Source organism: Acanthopagrus latus, chromosome 8 (assembly GCF_904848185.1).
Source record: "Acanthopagrus latus isolate v.2019 chromosome 8, fAcaLat1.1, whole genome shotgun sequence".
In the NCBI taxonomy this organism is placed as follows: domain Eukaryota; kingdom Metazoa; phylum Chordata; class Actinopteri; order Spariformes; family Sparidae; genus Acanthopagrus; species Acanthopagrus latus.
Window position 1 is genome coordinate 9,735,505 of NC_051046.1, and position 18,879 is coordinate 9,754,383.

An 18,879-nucleotide genomic window follows, 5' to 3' on the forward strand; every position below is an offset into this window, starting at 1 on the left:
AGTAGCAACCTCAGTAGATAGACCGAGAATACCTAAAACTATTCAACATTAGCTTCAGGACACGGTAAAATTACTGTTACTGTACGACTCTACTGTTACAGTACAGAATGTGAGAGGCTCACTACTTTGTACATGTCACTGAAGATGAGCTGCGGTTGAGCCCTTTGCTGACGATATCACATTCTCCAGATTGTCACAGCAGCAGCAGCATTACACTTTCACTATAAAGAGAGGGGATTAAAATTCATCTTTTGATGAGGAAGCAAATCGTTAAAAGGACGTTTTAAAGAAAACCGGCAGGAAAACTGGGGCAGATTATGTCCGGCGCCTAAGCCTCTGCTGACACGAAAACTCCCGTCAAGTCAAAAAGGAAGGAGGCATAATGTCTGGATGAGTGTCAGCGGCCATCTTTACTGAGTGTTGATCTGCCTCGGCTTACCCTGTATTATGCTTACAACAGCGAGGTTAGTGAGAGGAACTGTTTTAATTGTGTTTGTGTAATGTTCAGAGCTTTAAATTTGAAATACTAGTACACAAAAATATGCCCCTTTAAATACTGTATACTGATTGGAACCAAATATAGCTGCTGTATAAAGAGTCCTCCAGTTCAAATCAACCAAAAACCACTCAGCAAAAGCACAGAGAATAAAAACTACAAAGTCCCTGTCCAATTACTGAGACATCCAAGAGACACAGACAGCCACAGGAATGGTGTCTCCCCCTCCCTGCCAGCAGTGATGTAGCACAGACTGATTTAGAAGACAAAAAAGCCAATGGCACCTCCATGTAAAGCACAACACTGGCTGGCTCTGTGGTGAGTTTACCTGGAGGGTTGCTGGGCTGAACGCAGGGCAGCGGAGTGCCAGAAAGAGGAGTGGGGCTGGCAGACTCCGGCATCCCCGTCAGGGCAGGGTAGAGGGGCAGGACGCCCAGGGCCTTGCCCAGCATACGAGGCCCCAGGCTCAGCACGCGAACCTTCACATCCCGGTAGCAGTGGTTGATCATACGCAGGTGGACGTTCACCCGGGTGGTGATACGAATCAGACACTTCACCATGGCTGCAGCATGCACGTGTTTATCCCACCCTGATGGTCCCTATCCTGGAGTCCAGGCCACAGTCTCGCTGTGTGTGTTGTGGGCCGAAGGGTTCTGCCTTAGTTGCAGTTTCAGAGAGGAGTGTGTGGGGAAAAAACGGTGTGTTTCTGCAGCAGTGCTACAGTCGCCAGCATTGGCCTGGCCTGGTTTGGCCCCACCCAGGCCAGTGACATACATGGAGTAGAAGACCCAGGCTATTTTCAGCTGGGGTATTAATACCTCTGTAAGACACCCAGTCAGCACACACTGGGAGCTCTTATGGCTCTCTTGAGCCCACAGAAAAGGACCCTCAATATACACAGTCCACCTGCTTCTGACCTCTATTTATCTCAGTGTACACAGAGTTATAGTGTGGACTGAGAAAAGAGGGCCGAAGGGTCTCACTGCTGGTTTTACCCAGAGCCAGGCAGGACAATACGCCTGCTGCTTCCATGTCAGCAGCAGAAGCGTGGCCACCTGTTCCGGGCCAGGAGCCTGCAGGTGGGCTGAAGGAGTGACTTTAGCTGCCACTGTGTTGGCACAACAAGAACTCAAATACACACTCTGTAAGTCTGCACTGAAGTGGAGCAGGCTGACTGACGCACACACCTGCAGCATGCCCCACCAGCTCTGTAAGCATGAACCGGGCTAAATGGCTCTAGTTACAGTGTGTGTGTGTGCACGCGCATGTGTGTGTGTGCACAAGTGTGTTTTCTCAAGAAGGGGGAGGAGTTCTCACAGATAGGACTAATGAGTCCCAGATCCATGTGAAAATTAGCATTAATCATGCACTTCCATGACAAATGAGGTGTTTCAAAGGATGAGGATGACATGTGAATAAAACACCACGCTCACTGTGAGGTTTCTGACACAACAAACCCAGGAGAGGCAGTGAAGAAGACCGACATGTGCGTTACCTCACGTCACCTGTGTCTCCGCCAAAAAGCTGCACTTGAACACACCACGAAGACTACAGCTGACGATCAGTTCACTTGTACATTCTGCATCTGTGTGAAATAACATCCCGTACCACCATTCAGCGGTTGTTTGTAATCATTAAAAAATGGGAAACCAGAACACTCTGGACTGTTGATATACAAATCGTTGTAACGATAAAAGCATTTTTGACACCACTCTCACGAATAATATCCACATGAAATCAAGAATATGTCTGATAAACAGCTGCAAATGACACCAAAATAACCTGCTGAGCTGAACAGCCAGTCAGAAGGATTTCTCTCATCAACAGTTTTACCTGCTCCATCAGCCAAAAAGCTGCCGACAAGGGCTGACCCCTGTTAATATTGTGGGACGCACCACAACAACCAGGCCCGCAGCTCTCACCGATTGGCTCCAACATTGGCGTGTCAGGCATCATAAAGAATCCATACTTTTTTTTTATTAAACACACATCTGCCCTTCGGCCTCGTCCATGACTAATGGAGGATTTGTCGCTTGGCACTGAAGCTCGGTTCTTACCCTCCATGATGGATATGTGCACAGCTCTCCGACGTGTGCGCGGCACACTGCTGAGGCGAGGCCCGTGGGTGATGGATGGGCAGCTTCTGCTGGGCACGAGTCCAGCCCTGCAGAGACAAACACAGACACAGATACACAAAACATCACTGCACAGAGAGACACGACGAGAGAAGGGTAACTCATACTGTAGCCAGTAGGTGCTGCTGATATAATGACATCTACAGTAGCTTGGTGCCTAAGAAAAATGGAGGAAAATGAAAGAAAGATGTGATTGAGAACATTCTGACCTCTCCTGAGTTTACAACTCTACCTGTGTATTTCTGGAGGTTCGCGTTTGATTTTGGCACTCTGCTCCATCACCTCTTTTGCCACTCGTCCACTGTTATAAAGCACAGAGACGATGCTCAGGATGAGTTTTACATACACACACGCGCGCACACACACACACACAACCAGGCACTCTAGTGTCACCCAATGCCATGAAAGCCATCAGTGCAGTGGATGAGTACAGTTCATGAGCATCATGATTGAATTAACTCGGTGAATTCAGCCTTGTGTAACTGAATTACCACCAGTCAGACAAATGCACACACAGACTTGCAGGCAAAAATATCAAAACAATGATCATGGTTCGCCCTTCAACAGTAAACTCAATGTTAAACTAAGTGGGCTTGGGATGTCAGTTCAAGTGCAGTCTCCTTAAATTAATGAATTATAATTTTCAAATGCAAATTACTTTCCATCCCTTTCATCTTGACCTTTTAATATCTTACATTTTCTTCATAAAGGGCCCGATCATCCAAAATTGAAATATATTTCCTCTCACATTATATCAAGATATGCCGACAGTTTTGGTTTTAAATGCACAGAATGTAATTTCTGCCACTAGGGGTCGCTAAATCCAAATAATGAAACAAAAGACGCAGTTTGACCCCCTAGCGTGGGATCATGGGAGTTGTTGTTTGGACTATTGAACAGCCACCACCGCAGATGAAAACTGATTTAACGTAACGCAGAGAGAAGTCATGTAAGCAGACAAGTTGATGGTCGCCAACGTCCTTTCTCACTCTTTGTCACTACTTTGTTACAACTGGGAAAGTGAACAACTCACCAAAATATTTAACAAATGTCTCTTCATGTTAACGCACTGTGTTATACGTCTTAAACGGCTAATGTTTTGAGATATTGATGTTTTTCCAAAGTCTCAGTAAAGGGTATTCATTTAGTGTAAAGTAGTTCACATCAAGGTTTATGAATTGTCTAAAGATACCAGTGCACTGTTTCTGAAAAACACTGTCATCGTTAAAAATTGTAAATGTCTCCTGCAGGCAAATTATAATAATAATCTGTGCAAATAAAACAAACATTATCCATATGCTTGATACCACAAAAGTAAACTGAGTGCATACTTTTTAATAATTCATGTGAACTGATCCTTTAATAAAGGACAATATCTTGTCCACACTAAAGGTTTACAGCTCATACAAGGTGATAATGCCTCATGTGATCAAGTCCCCTTCATTTTTGCCCTCTGTGTCCTCCATCTTGTGAGGTGTCAGTTCTATCCTCCGGGCAACAGCAGGCTGATGTTACAGCACAGAAGGCCAGGAGGCCACGTCTCCTGGGAACACGTCTCTCCCTTTCCAGCTGTTTATTTTTTTTATTTTTTTTTCTCCCCTCCCTGTCATCATCAGTCACAGTGTCCTGTCGTGTACTCTACCTGTAACGGAAACGGCTGCCCTTGAAGAACAGGTTGCTGCTGGACACCGTGCGAACCTGACTCGACTTCTCAAGCCTGATGGAGCAAGAAAAAAAAAAAGAGAGACAAATGAAGCTGCCCCTAAAGGAAGGAAAAGCAGAAGTATGAACTCAAAAACACTAACAGTTCCTAGACTTGAAAGAATATGCTCCTGATATGATCACGCTGTTGGAGCATGAAGATATGCAATCTTTGCTTTCTGCATCCTAGAACAAAAGCAGAAGGAGGATTAAACACCCTGCTGTTAAATTATGCATGTTCTCTCCATGCACTATAGGCACGGCCCCATACAGTATTCAATATGTTTATATTGTCACACTAAGTGAGACATTAATATTTCATGTTTCATTTCAATGGATATGTGGGCTCCCCTGTCAGATTATCACGTCATCTTGCCTTTTAGCGGCCCACGCTCCTTATTACAGTGAGATCTTAATAGGTGTTAAGCTGATAAAACATTATCTGCCACTTCAGAGAGTCATCAAAAGGTCACATCATGTTAACTCAATCGGCGCTATGCCCTTCCCGTGCCCCCTCTCTTTCCATCTGCCGAACCCCCACACCTGCCCTTCATCATTACACCCCCACCACCACCGGGCACACTCACACACTCACACACTGATTTTTTTTTTTTCTTTTTTAATTAATCACCTTTTCTGTGCATGAGAGAGCAGAGGGGACCTGCGCTGTTATTCATGGCTTAGACCGGGGAGCCATATCTCAAAAAGGGAGCGCTGGAGTGCTTGCTGTCTCGTGCCAGCGCACACTCATCTACTGAAAGGTCAGAAGCAACTCACACCTCATTTTCCCCGCTGACAAACAACCCGGAGGAGAGGGCTTTTAAGGACACCAAGGTACCGTGACGGTAACCAGCCCCACAGTGCTCAAGTGATGCACGGCAGGTAGCTAAATCATGACAGTGTGCTTCAGGGGGGAATGAGAAAAAACACTGAGACGGAAGCAATTTGTGGACTCACTTGTAGAAAGCCTGGTTCTCCACTCCGCACTTCCAAAGGTGCTTGCATGCCTCCGGCGTGGGCGCAAAGTATGTCAGGATGATCTTTTCATCCTGCACGTTGAAGATGAGAGAACGTGCAGGAAAATATAACAAGCCGAGACAAATAAAAAACAAGCCTCTAGAACGTGCACGTGTTTCCAACAATTCATACTCTCACCTCCCTCTGATTTGCATATACGTGGAACGTCTTGCCTTCGAACTTCAGTTTGGTCACCTCGTTCCTGTCCGGGAGAGAGAGAGAGAGAGAGAGAGAGAGAGAGAGAGAGAGAGAGAGAGAGAGACAGAGAGAAGGAGCGCAGCAACAGTTATACATCGAGCGACGGAAACAGGAAAGCCACAGCTTCTTTAAATATTCATGAGAAAACACTTTGAGATCACATAAACAGTCACAGAGCTCTATGTTTGCCTGACAAAACAAATAAGGGATAATATTCCCTGCAGAGAGGGAGTGGAGAGCGGGGAGAAACCTGAGCACTGCCGAGCACAAACAAACCAACAACGCCAGAATAAATACTGCAGACATCACAAGTCTGTCGTCATTATTGTGACAGTTGAAATGAAACAAAACAAATGTTACATAGAAATGCTCCATGTTGCGTATATTTTCAATTCTTCAGTGAAGCGTCTTGCTGAATTCACATCAGCAGGCATCAAGCACAAGTAGAGTCTACTGGTACCAAGCTATTGTACTGGTCTAGCTGGTGTAATTAGCCATCTGTGCACACTGCAGCCGCCGGCTCTGATCGCAGGTAGAGGCAGATGGATGAGCTTTGTTGACTGTGACTGTACAGCCAGCTGTAATGCACACGCTGCTTCATGAAGAAACACTCTGCACATAGAGCGCGTTTGTCAAATCAGAAAAAATAAAAAAAGGCCTGCAGCAAAGTGTTTGTCTATTTACATCCTGCGAGTACTCGAGGCGTGTGCCGTCTCTGGCTCACATAGGAGAATGTTGCACATTTGGCTCACCATTTGAGAAAATGAACTCTCTTGTTTCCCTGAAGCACCACAAAACCAAACGGTGTGAAAGCGAGGAAGGCCGGGTTCCCAGACACGTCCTGAAAGGCAATTTGGAAAAAAAAAAAAAGAGAGAGAACATCTGAACACAAATAAATCATAAATCAAACATGTTTTGTTGTGATGTTAAAGTTAGACGTAACACTTTTTTTGTGCTATCTAGAAATAGTGCAGCAGTGCTTAAAAAAAAAACCTTGCACGGATGTGGATCAACACCATATGTCTCCAGCATCTGGGCCTTCTGCAGGAAATTTCGCTCTGATGTTTCAGGTGTCTGTCCACTGGGGGGAGAGCAACAACACACCGAACATCTGTGTCAGTCCACCATGCACATAAAAACATGCAACACAAAAAGGCCAAACACTTCTGAGAAGAGACACCAAGACAACTGTCTTCAGTTATTGTGATATATTAATGTTAAAGAGGGTTAAATGTTGAAACAAGATCAAGCTGTGGCAAAAAAAATAAATACACCTTTTCTTTATCACATCTTCAACATCCAGGCTGTCAAATCACTGCCAAGTATGAGTTTACTTGGTGGTGTGGAAAGGATGAACCACTAGTGGGCAGCAGAGTCTCATGCTGTTTGTCGCTCTGCTCCCACAGCATCAAATCTGGACTTGATCGATGCCATTCTGCCTCTTTTGTGTCTCACTGTTCGCCAGTAAACAGACATCTTTTGTTCTTTTCTTGATGACCTTCATTTGTTCCGTTTGTGCTTAAGGAATGCACGACGACACACTGGCTCATTCACAGCAGAAATGATAAAACGCATGGTGGGGTTGTGAATGAAACATCTCATCAGCTCACCTGCTGTGTGTGAGCGTGGTGTGTGTCTCAGTGTGTGCGTGGACCTGCTCTGTCTGCACACTGTCATGGCTGCGCTGCTTTTCCGACTGAAGCTGGGACCCGTCACCAGTGATGTGACTACAATAGAGGGCAGGCTATGAGCTCAAGACAATCTGACCTGAGCTATCTGAGTGGATGGTTGGGGAGAGAGTGCTATTCTTTGCTATCTGCTCGAACAAGCGACGATAATCTGTCCGGCAGACCCAACAGAGGACCAGCAGGGCCTCATTACCGCAGTCAATTACATAAATGTCAGCTGTTTGCTCAGCCTGAGTGAGCGCAGGTATGTCAAAACAACAGAGGCGCTGATTGTTTTGTGTGTTTTTTTTTTTTTCATAGCTCTTACATCAGCTCTGTCTTGTGCAGGTCTGCAATCCGGCGCTCCAGCTTCTCCGAGTGTTTCGGGAAAAACTGGAATTTGGAGCTGTAACCTTCAGGATGCTTCCCGGGGTCGTAGTCACCGATCTCAGCTGGAGGAAGGGCCAGAGAAAAAAAAAAAAGAAAAAAAAAAAAGTTAAATGTTAAACATATTCACAAACATTTCAGAGCAAATAAAAGTACCAAAAAAAAAGGATGTCTATGCAGTTCAGCACAGCGGTGCTTTTACCGGGGCTGAACATGGCCAGGATTATTTGTGTTCCTTCATGCCACGCTGCACTCCCTCGGATGACCCTGATGCTGAATTCTCTCTGCAAGGAGGAGCTGACCAGGCAGCCCATCTTTAATTCATCAGCTCCTCCTCTTGAGGACAAGCCTCTCCTCAAACAGGGCACTCTATCTGATGTTAGCTGTGCCACTGTACCTCATGTGTTTTGTGTTTGTTTATGTTTGTGTGTATGCGATGGTAAGAGGCCAGATAATCACCTCAAAGACTTGTGAAAATGAGCCTGAATTCTTGTTGCGAGTCACCGAACTAATCGTCTTACAAACAACAGAATAACCTTTCACTCTGCGTGAGCTTTGGAGTCGATATCGGTACGGAAAATCACATCAACATCAGCGTGAAATGCTTATTACACAGGCAATCTAATGTGTGAATAAAATAACACTGCGGGCCTAATCTTATAGCGCGCATCCTCACTGTGATTCAGCTTCTTTTCCACATAAAAATCTATTTGCTCGGCTGGCAGTATTCATCAGAATGGTGAATACAGGGCACGGTAAAACAGAGGTCACGAGCACAGTGCGAGGCAGAGAGTGGTGTAAGTCATTTCCATCTGTCACCTTCCATTACCTTGAAGGATGTGGGCAGCCAGCATGGCCGCATCCGAGGTTTTACACAGCAACCTCCCGTGGTAGAGGTCTCTCTTAATTTGCAGGAAGACAAGATATCTACAAAAGAAAGGACAAAATAAAAAAACACACTTCAGGCTGTCTGACAGGCCCACTCGTAACTATGCTGATGATATTCATAAATAACCTGAGCCACTCGCACAGCTACATTTCTCAGTGAGAACACGGCAGGATTAAAACAGTAAGAAAAGGCATAGCAGGAGCGGCAAAACAACAAACCTGACATACCTCAAATGCTGGTGAGTTCACGTTCCCTATGGGTGCTTTGAATATTTCTTTTTGATTTAGCTGAAATGAGGGTTTTGTTTTTGGGAGGAAAAGGAGGATAGGAAGGCCCTGAGGGAGAAGCTGCTACTGATACTGTGCTTCTCTTAAAGCCTCCAGCCTAGTTTCAGACTCACCCGACCAATCAGCTCCTCGAGCATCGGATTTACCCTTAGACCTGAAGCTAATACCACGCTGACGACTATCATCATTATCATTATTATTATTATTGTTAGATTGTTAGAGGCTAGAACACCACAGTCAGTCAGACATTTACAATTATTCTTTTGCGAACCTTGAACATTTATCTCATTTTTCACAATCAGCCAGGCAGACCTGCTTCCTTCAATCTAGGCCATTTCCACACAGGCTAATAATGTTTCCTGTGCTTCCAGGGACGCATTAAAAAAAGCTGCTTTCGTTTCACATGTTCAGCAGCTTCCAGAGACCCTCCTGAAGGTGTGACGGGTATATAATGAATGGGTGATAATTCAACAGTCATTTTAATTCCAATGGCTGTTGGTGTTTCGCTTGTTTCACTTCCGTACGATGCAAACATGAGCTCACAGACAAATCACTGTGTGAAGCGATTACACTGTTTTTAGGTGAAATCACACCTATAAAGAGGGGAAATCAGCTAGTTAGGTAACCCTGTCGCATTAACACTGATGTTTTTAAAATACCAGTGTTGATTAATGTGCATTTTCCCCTGTAAATGAACAGAAAAATGTCTCAGTTCCAACTATCTATGATTGTTCTTTTTATGTTTGTGGTTTGCATACATGCTATATTTCAAGTTCTGATGAGGAATTAAAGCTGAAACACATCAGCAGTTTTGTCAGCCATTACTTGACTAGACATGAGCTGATTCTTGTGCTTTATTTACCACTAGTGTGGTAGTTATTCCTAAATTTGCCTTTGAAAAACACATCAGGGAAGCACATCAGCAACATGTCCTACTTAACAGAGGATAGTCTGTTTACACCTGCCATTAACATGCATCTCTGGGGGGGATCTACTCAAAAGGTGCTGTTCACACCTGAGTGCATCTCTATATCTCTCGTGTGAGCACTTGTCATTGAATCTCAAACACAATACATCATACCAGTTTTCAAGGACCAAGTACATTTTTGTTCATAAGTGGTGGCCCAACAGTAGTAGCCAACACGCTGAGACAAAGGGACACACTGAACTGATGTGCGACAGTTGCTGAATTTACAAGAAGCCCCAAATAATCAAGAGTTGTTCATAAACAGTGTCACAAACTTCATAAGTTTCTCCTAACTCAACAACTCACAAAATTGCGTGATTTTCTAAGGGAGTCTGGGGCCTTTCTCTAAGGGTGACAAAAGAAATAGAAATGCATTGGTTACTGCATACTGTACTGACATGTCAGTAAAATGAATGATGGATAAATTCCATTTGGCTGCTTCAGTTTCAGCGTCCTGATATCACAGAACTGAGCTCCTGATAATCAAATAAATCTTTTGCTTTTCCTTCCATGTCAAATGTCTGCCGTGAAGAAGACCTATACCAAGAAAGTATATTTTATGGAACGCTGTCTGTTTTTTGTTATCTAGAGAATTTCAGCCACATCAACGTGCTTTCCAAACAAAATCCCTGCACAATATGTCGAGAGGGAACACCCACTGAATGAGGCTCGCGTGTGATTGATTATTTACCCTCTCCCTCCCTCTGTGGCCTGCCCTCTCCACTCTCATCATCATGTATCACTCCTTACCCCCACACCCCAGCCTTTCATTCCCCCTCCCTCTCCTTCCCACTCTCAATCAGCACCCTTTGGCCCCCATCTCCTCTATCCACCCTGTTCATTATGTACACTCTACATGTGGTGCACATTTCATCTCATTACACCTCGGAGAGGCTTTCTCTCCATCGTGTCAGTGATGAATACATCGGTAAACTGTACATGCACACATATACCAGCTGGCCAGGCTGTGTCAGGTCTTTCTGCAAATTCATTTGAGAAAAACATTATGATAGGACTGCTTTTAGGAGGTGTAACTATGGAAACATTTGTGCATTTACACTGAAAAATCTGGCATGCTGTTAATTAATTCTCTATCTATTTTCTTTTGGAGATGACGTACTAATGAAGGCTTTTACATTCCTCTCTTTGCCTACCAACTCCACTTGCAAACTGTGTTCTGTGTAATATTTATCATAACGTTTGAGACAGTAAAGTACTCAGCGATTTTAATTATGAAGGGCCCATAAATAATGCTTAAGAAACAGACATGTTTGCTCTATTTAAAAAATTTCAGGGCACAAATCGCTCCAACGGGGAAATCAGGGTCAAAAAAACAAGTAGAAATCACAGCTGCTTTTCAAAAGGTGTGTCAAATGTCAAAAAAAAAAAAAAAAATGTGCCCCACCACCCTGCTGTTAAACTGACACAAAGAGAAGATGAACATGAAGTGTCCTTATCAACTCATGTGAAGTGACAGCGGCAACAGGAAGTCGTACCGAGTGATTTCCTCCTTGAGAGCAGCAGGCTCAGGAGGGTAGAACTTGACTCGCAGACACATGGTGAACGGAGGCTGAGCTGGAGGAAAAAAACACAAAATGTTTAAGAGATGGACATGAACACTTTTATAAGAACTGATCAAACAATCAACAGGACGTCAGGGCAGCAACTAGTCCTCTGATGTTCCTTCCTTTGCATGTGTTTGTCGAATTCTTACAAATTGATTATGGATTATAACTAAATATCAGTGGCATTATTGGTGGATGTTCACTGCACTGTTTTGTGCATACGTACTACTTTGTATATACAAAATTCTTAAGATATATTGTTTTATTTCAATTTTAGGATGACTTTTAAACATCTTGCAAAACATAGTTATAATAGTGATTTTCAAATAAAGAGTCAACTAATTTTTCAGTCATTTTCTCAATAAAGTGTTATTAAATGTTCCGTCATATACATTAAGTCACGGAGCGATATAAGGTTGCTAACATGAATTCAAATTTCTTACCTTTCATTTGCTTTCCGATTGATTTTGTGAACTCCAACCAGTGCTGCGTTAGAATGACAGACAAATGCGAACAAAAATTCAATGTTACAAAAAAAAAGAAAAAACTCCACACATTGAATCATTCTGCTGACATTTTGGATATGAGTTGCCATGATGCTCAGCTGTTACTAGCGACAGTTTTCTGGAAAAACGTGTTGGCAACAATATGGCAAAGCTGTATCTAATTTAAAGAGTTTTTTTATTTTGAAAATATGTCAACAGAGGCTCATTAGACAACTGGTTTTGACTTTACACTGAGCTCCTGCTGGTGGTGACAGTCATATGGTCTGTCTAAAGCCAGATTCAGATTTCCAATTCTCTCTGGGAGCATATTCTCTCTCCATCTTTCTCCCACGTTGACTCCTCGCCGACCCCACCCACCCACAGCAACAACCACCAAAATAGTCCTGAGTGACAGCATGGGAAATGCAGCATCAGCAGGACTCGGCTCTTGTCTGCAGGACTACAACATGATCTGTGAACATGTGAATACTTCATGAATCAAGCAGTGCTCGCTACATGCCCCGCAGCCGAGGAGCCTGATGGAACAACCCGCCAGTCTGAGAGGCGCCGTGAATAAGAGAAACCGAAGAACACAACTTTTCACTCTGGACCAAAGTCTCGCTCTCATTCCTCCAACTAGATCAAATCCAATCCATTTTTTAAGTTATAGCCACGCGTGTGATTTTTATGTGGAGCAACCAAGTCGTGTGTGTGTGAAGTCATTCTGAGTTCACATTAAACCACTTCTACTCTTAAAACATCTCATGCAGTGCATATAAGAAGAGATGCTTCAAACAAGCCTGTGTCAACAAGGCTCTATTTTTGGACCAGGGAAATACTTTTATCACTCTTTTTTTTGGTAGAGAGTTACACGAGCACGTCTGCACCAAGTGTACGCCAACCTTGACGTCACTCAATGGTTTGAAGAATAAGGTTTTAGAGTCTTTACTCTGGTTTTACAGATGTCGCCATCTTGGTATTAGAGGAGTCTGAAGTGACCACACTTGGACAAGAGAGTTCAGCTGATGAGCATACGCATAGCTACGCCTATATCTTGACTGACAGTCACCATCAATCATGAGGTAACCCTTAAGCATAATAATTCACAATCAGCCATAATTCATCACACACACACACACACAAACACAAACACACTTACCCGCTGCTTGTCTGGGTCCACATATCTGATGCCAAAATAGTCTTTCTCCAGCAGGTTGAGGTGGTGGCAGATGAGGTCAAAAAGATACTGTCCCTTTGCATCCCGCTGTAATAGAAGAGAAGGAGAAACAAAAATTCAGCAAGCATCACCAGGACAACAGCGAACAGCCAACATCCGTCCATGAACAGATTCAACAAAGAGAAAACGCCACTGTCCTGAGTTCAAACGTGAGGAACTTCGTTTGGGCAGAATGTGCTTCAGATTTTTATAAACCCTGCCAGAGATATCTGAGATTCATCCAATATTAATACACAGCCAGAGCCATCTGAAGTGTCTGGAATAAACCCCCCCCCCCCCACCCCATATCTAAAAAGAGGAGCTCAGAGAGGATGGATTAAATATGCTGAGATCTCACTGGGGTTTTGCTAATACTCGGCAGCACAGATAGAAGCCTCTGCATCCTCCATCCACTGTGTCCAAATATCTGATACCCTCCTCCCGATTCACAACAATGTATCTGCGTAACGCTGCTGAACATTCTGGCTCAAAACCAGAAAATAGGGATCCGACTGGAACAGATTTTCTTGCAGAGATCCAACAGTAGCACATAATGCTCTTTGAAACGCTCCGTAGTATTTAGAAACTCGAAACGACGGCAAGACGGAAACAAATTAAGTGCCGCTCTTCAACATTATTTGCTACTTTCCCTGAGGCCAATCTTATACTCCTGTGAGGGAGGCATATATATTTTGCATAAAGTACATGAAGAGTGATGATTACAACGAGACACAGAGCTGCAGAGAGTCAGGTAGAGGAGTCACTGTGTTCCTCGACTAATCAAACACTGAGGAGGTTCCACGCCACTGCAAATCAGCGCCAGTCACTATGAAGAGCTGGAATCAAGTCTGAGTCTTGAAAACTCTCAAACAACTCAGTAAGAATGCTTAAAATTTTAAGCAAATTCAAAAGACAACAAATCATTAACATCAACATTTCAGCATCGTGACGCATATTTCTTGTGTTGAGCTAGAGGGTGGGTGTGGTTATCCAGTATCAGGACGACAGCAACATTAAGCCTAGAGCCTCTTCAGAGCTCGTACTGTTCCCTGTCTCCCTCGGTGCCACGGAGATGTCAGGCCCACATGCCACATCACAGACTCTCAATGGGGGATTTTTCTTTGGAGGCCCGCTTTATTGGGTCAGTTTGCCAGTACACAAACACCTATGAGGAGTCACGCTGTTCACTGGCACCAAGCGGAAACTCTTTTTGCATCTTTGTTCAGGCTAAATATAGTAACTGTATGTCCGTGCGTCTGTTAAGGCGGCACTAATCCAGAACTCTATGAGAGCAATCAGCCAAATGACTGCGTCCCAGTCCCAATGATCGCACCTGAATCTGCAGGACCCTTCAGCTCTATGACGCATTTTAGCGTCTTTAAGCCCATTTCAGTTTTATATCCCACAGGTCTGCAGTTTTTCCACTCACACTGAACTCATCAACTTTGCATCCATCCTTGTCTAGCAACACCAGACAGCAAAAAGACAAAGAATGTGACTGACTGGTGAACATAGTTGAGCATTTAGCAGCCAAACAGTCAAATGTGGATTATTATCAGCTCTAGCTTTTCAAACTTTCTGTGCACAGCTATGTTAGTAATAATAATTGTCTAAATGATTTCAAATATAGTTGAATAACATAACGTTAACATAACATAACATACGTGCACCTGAACCTATTACACCAGACATGTGATTCAACTTCAGGAAAAGCAAAAGAAATTCAGACTCAGAATTTTAATATTTGAAATTATTAGGATATTTCTGATGAATCATAAACTGTTCTCAAAGGAAAATAAGGTCCCCAGAGCATTGTTAGAAGATAGAGATGTGGCAGGGTCTGCAAAATATAAATGTGGTAAAGCAGTGTGAGATTATGTTGTGCTTTGGGGTCACATTGATCAATTAATTAATCAAATCAGTCCATGAGGATCTTTCTCTTGTGACTAAAATGTCTTCCTCAGAACTACAAAGTGCACCTTTAACCTAAAATGACCTAAAATGCATTTACCAAATATGTCCTTTCAAGGATTATCAAGCTCATCAGTAGGTATTTGCAACAAACGCCTGAGCAGATTATTGGTCTTGTTCAGCAATTCTTTGATTTTCTGATCCAAATCCTTAAAACGTTGCTGATTAAAACTATTTCAGAGCTTTCACGCAGCTGCTGTTCTAAAATATCACTGGTAACAGTTTGGCATAAAAACACGCTTACAGAGATTAAAATCTTGAAATGATACCAAGCCTAATTCATGTCCGTGTTTAAATCACACGTCAGCTGCAGTCTAATGGCCGAGTCTCAACCCTCATAATGACTCATGAGGAGGTCAGCTGAGGTCAAGGTTGTACAGCCTCAGTCGACCGTCTCACTCCTCCGTCCTCTCTCTCGCTCTCTCTCTCTCTCTGGTCTTTTACCCTCTGATGGCAAGTGGAAGTGTCACTGGCAGCACTCTCCTCCATGTCATTACTCAGGCTTTCAGATAAAAGGCACTTCATTAGCACAAAAGGCCTGTCGATGCCGGGCTCGTCCCTTGACCGCCGTGACTGTGACCAAACGCCGATAGCAGCTCCGCCACTCGAGGTACCTGACCTTTCCATGGCGAGACTGAGGGGCTTCGTGTTGCTCTCGCTACTGTCGCTCCAAGATTATTCCCACAATGTAATGTTAGCCACCGATCTGAGCCTCCATGCCTGCTCACTCACAGGGCCTTTCACGGCAATTATCTTTGTGATGTGCTCTTAGACATAAAACCATGTTGTACTTAAAACACAAAAAGGAGATGAGAAATGATTTTAAAAAAAAATAATACGAAGAAGAAGTGTTACACATTCTTCCTCCTGTGGGTTTTATCATCGGGCTGCGAAGGAGCCGCAGCGAGAGACAAAGCCAACCACAAATTAAAGCACGGTTCTGTGTGGAGAGGACACACTGAGTCACAAAAGACATCTGCTCTTTTGTTGAACGGAAAGAGCAAGTTTGTTAGTATTCAACAGCCCTCCCGCAACACCAGCGTTCCCTTCACCCCCTTCTTGCTCCCAAGTGCCCCCTTCCCCAGTCTTTGCCCCGCACCGAGCACAGCTGCATTTATCCCCCCACTGGTCTCTCTAATTACAAGACTGAGGGAGAAAGGAAGTCCAGAAATTTCTAATTAGCACTAATCAACCTTTTCCTCGCCCTACATTGGCATCTCTGTACAGCCCTACAGGAGCCTGAACAGATTTGCAAAATGTTTTATTAGTCTGAAAAAGTTTAAAATCAACCAGGTGACCGAGTGTGACCCTAATCCTGTCACACCCAGTCCTGCAGCGTTGGAGCTGTTGTATATAAACAGGCAGAGGCTCAAACCTCTTGTGAAAAAAAGGCAATACATAAACTGAATTAGAATGAAAATGTAACACCAGTGGCCAGATGTGCTTCTTACACAGAAAACACTGAAATGATAAATCTCAGAGAGTGTCACTGAAGAGATGTCGTCTCGTGTTGAGATAACAAGAGCTCTTATTAAAAAAAGCAAACACAATATACAGGATTTCAAGCAGGAGCTCATCCTTGTTACGAAAAACTGAATTCTTCAAGAATTGATGGCCCATTAGTCTTTATGTCTTTGTCAGGAAACAAACTTTCATACATTTGTGAATAAGAAATATTTAAGTAAGATGTTGATGACTCATCTTGTGCATTTTGAGGTTGGGAACCGCTTCCTGATTGGATGAAATACTCACTCAGGACATAATCAAATAAACAGAAAATAGAACAATAGAACAAACGAACTGGCAACTACTAATTTGGATGATAGATTAATCAGTATTAGTTGCCTATCAAGAAGAACATTGCCATCATTTTCTGGTTGCAGCTCCCCCAGTGTAGGGCCTAGATGATTTTTTGTATGGTGGTATTGTAAACTGAATATCTCCATAGATCTATCAAAACAAGACGTCTGGAGACTCGGATGTCTGGAGACTTGGATGTCTGGAGACTTGCACGCTGGGAAACCGTGAAGGACATTTTTCATTGTTGCCCAATAAAAAACAATTAACCTATTAATGAAGAAGATAATTAGCAGATTAATAATTAATATCATAATGAGCTGCAGCCCTGAAGTAATTACATAAATACATATATACAAAATAATATTGTCTGGGATTGTGAAGTAAAACACCCTGCACCTTTTACTCAAAGGTTTCTTAAACAGTCCTCAAATTCATTTTTGCTTTTTTTCCCATCCACATGATTATTCATCTCATATTGTTTTATTTAACTAATGTTGAACACTTTCAGCCTCCGTATCAAGATGTAACAGAAGTGACGGACTTTGTGCATAACTGGGCTTTGATGAAACATTTGTATCTATTAATTATTTGGTAGTTTCCTGTATGCCTGGAATGGATTGTGACCGATGAAGTCTATATACTGCGATAAATGTTTGACTAGCTCCACTGATGAATGAATTCACTCGCAACAAACATGTTTGCATCTCTCACAGAGGAATTAAAAAAAGACATTTCTGATGTTTCTCTGACTGAAAACAACTTTGTCCCGCTATCTTACTTCCTGAAGAGTCCCCAGTGTACAATGGACACTTTCCTTTCAGATTAATCATTAAAACGGTCTCTATGTCAACGCAGGAGCACAGACCATTAATAAAAGATTGTATCACTTTATAGTGGGAGGAATGGGAACACGATGCCATTGACTGTGAGGGACTGTGTGTGTGTGTGAGAGAGAGCAATGTAAAGCTAAAGGCATCGAGAACCCTGAGGTGATATCGTTGGTTTCATAAGCAGATTACTTTCTTTTGTCCCTGGAGGCCGAGCGATTGCGGCGGGTAATGTGTCAGAGCAATTCAGGCTCCTGACCGAGCTGCACCGAGTTCAAGTCATGACCCGGCCACTTCGGCTGGGACTGGGTGCACACAGAGGCCAACCCACAGCCACTTAGAGTTAATATGAAGCTTTCATTACATACAGTAGGCTGTAAATTCAAGTCTTAAACCTAAATGCTCACCACCTGGTTCAAGTTAATTAATCACACAGCGTTATAATTAAATGAAGTGTGTTGTTATGCTTTCAGCAAGTACATTAGCAGTTAGTCACCATGACAGAGGCCTGTTCACAGCCTGTGCCTTTATTCTCCCCCGTCGCTCTGCATAAAAGGCATGATGATAGACTGATGGGGTCATTCTTGTTTCGCTGTTACTTCAGCGGAAGTTGTAACAGTCGAACTGATGAGAAAGAGATTAAAAAAGTTAGCTAGCAGGAAGTTGCAGCTAATAAAATTAATAAATTAAATGCAGATGCTGTTGTGTTTCCTGTCATGCCTCCTTTTTCTTGTGAAATGGTGTCATGCTATCTAAAATCATGGCATGACACCACTGCTGTTTTGTTCAGAAGCGTCTGAGTTCCAGGGGTACTGCACAATATCAGGGCGAAAAAGGGCAAATGTCATGTTTTGCCTCACCCAGACGTGAAAAGTAAATGCATGTATGAAAATTATGAGGGAGAAAGTCTGCACAGATAGGATGTTATGTTGGACAACAAAAGACTTTCATACAGGAGTTTCTTTTTTGTGAAACCAATTGTCAACATTGATTGCTTTAAGGGAAGTAGTTATTCTAACTCAAACCACAGTCTTTTCCTAAAACTAACCAAGCGGTTCTGGTGCTTATAGTTAACCAAACTGTGACCTTCAACTGAAATAGTTCTTAGCCAGTTCTTATTTAGAAAGTCTTACGAAACATTGCACATGTATTATTGCTAACATGTTTTACAATGCCTTGGCATGAAAAGCACTCTGTGGACCGACCTGTGTATAACACACTTTTGTGTGTACACGGTTGAATTATCACTACAGTAGGTATTTCGATCATTA

At 43.1% G+C, this 18,879-nt stretch overlaps 1 protein-coding gene across 2 annotated transcripts in view; it reads right to left on the reverse strand.

Annotated features, from left to right (window-relative positions):
• Positions 1-18,879, reverse strand: part of LOC119024412 (FERM domain-containing protein 5) — a 61,642-nt gene that overhangs the window by 5,808 nt on the left and 36,955 nt on the right. The window contains exons 3-14 of one of the 2 annotated variants that reach the window (XM_037107204.1): positions 12,954-13,058; positions 11,753-11,795; positions 11,241-11,319; positions 8,431-8,528; positions 7,543-7,666; positions 6,541-6,628; positions 6,300-6,388; positions 5,488-5,551; positions 5,290-5,381; positions 4,274-4,348; positions 2,864-2,932; positions 2,554-2,660 (exon numbers count right to left, since the gene is read on the reverse strand). In XM_037107204.1, coding sequence (XP_036963099.1) covers positions 2,554-2,660; positions 2,864-2,932; positions 4,274-4,348; positions 5,290-5,381; positions 5,488-5,551; positions 6,300-6,388; positions 6,541-6,628; positions 7,543-7,666; positions 8,431-8,528; positions 11,241-11,319; positions 11,753-11,795; positions 12,954-13,058 — 1,033 coding nt within the window. The remainder of the gene's footprint in view (positions 1-2,553; positions 2,661-2,863; positions 2,933-4,273; positions 4,349-5,289; positions 5,382-5,487; positions 5,552-6,299; positions 6,389-6,540; positions 6,629-7,542; positions 7,667-8,430; positions 8,529-11,240; positions 11,320-11,752; positions 11,796-12,953; positions 13,059-18,879) is intronic. The other variant, XM_037107205.1, reaches the window with a different exon arrangement.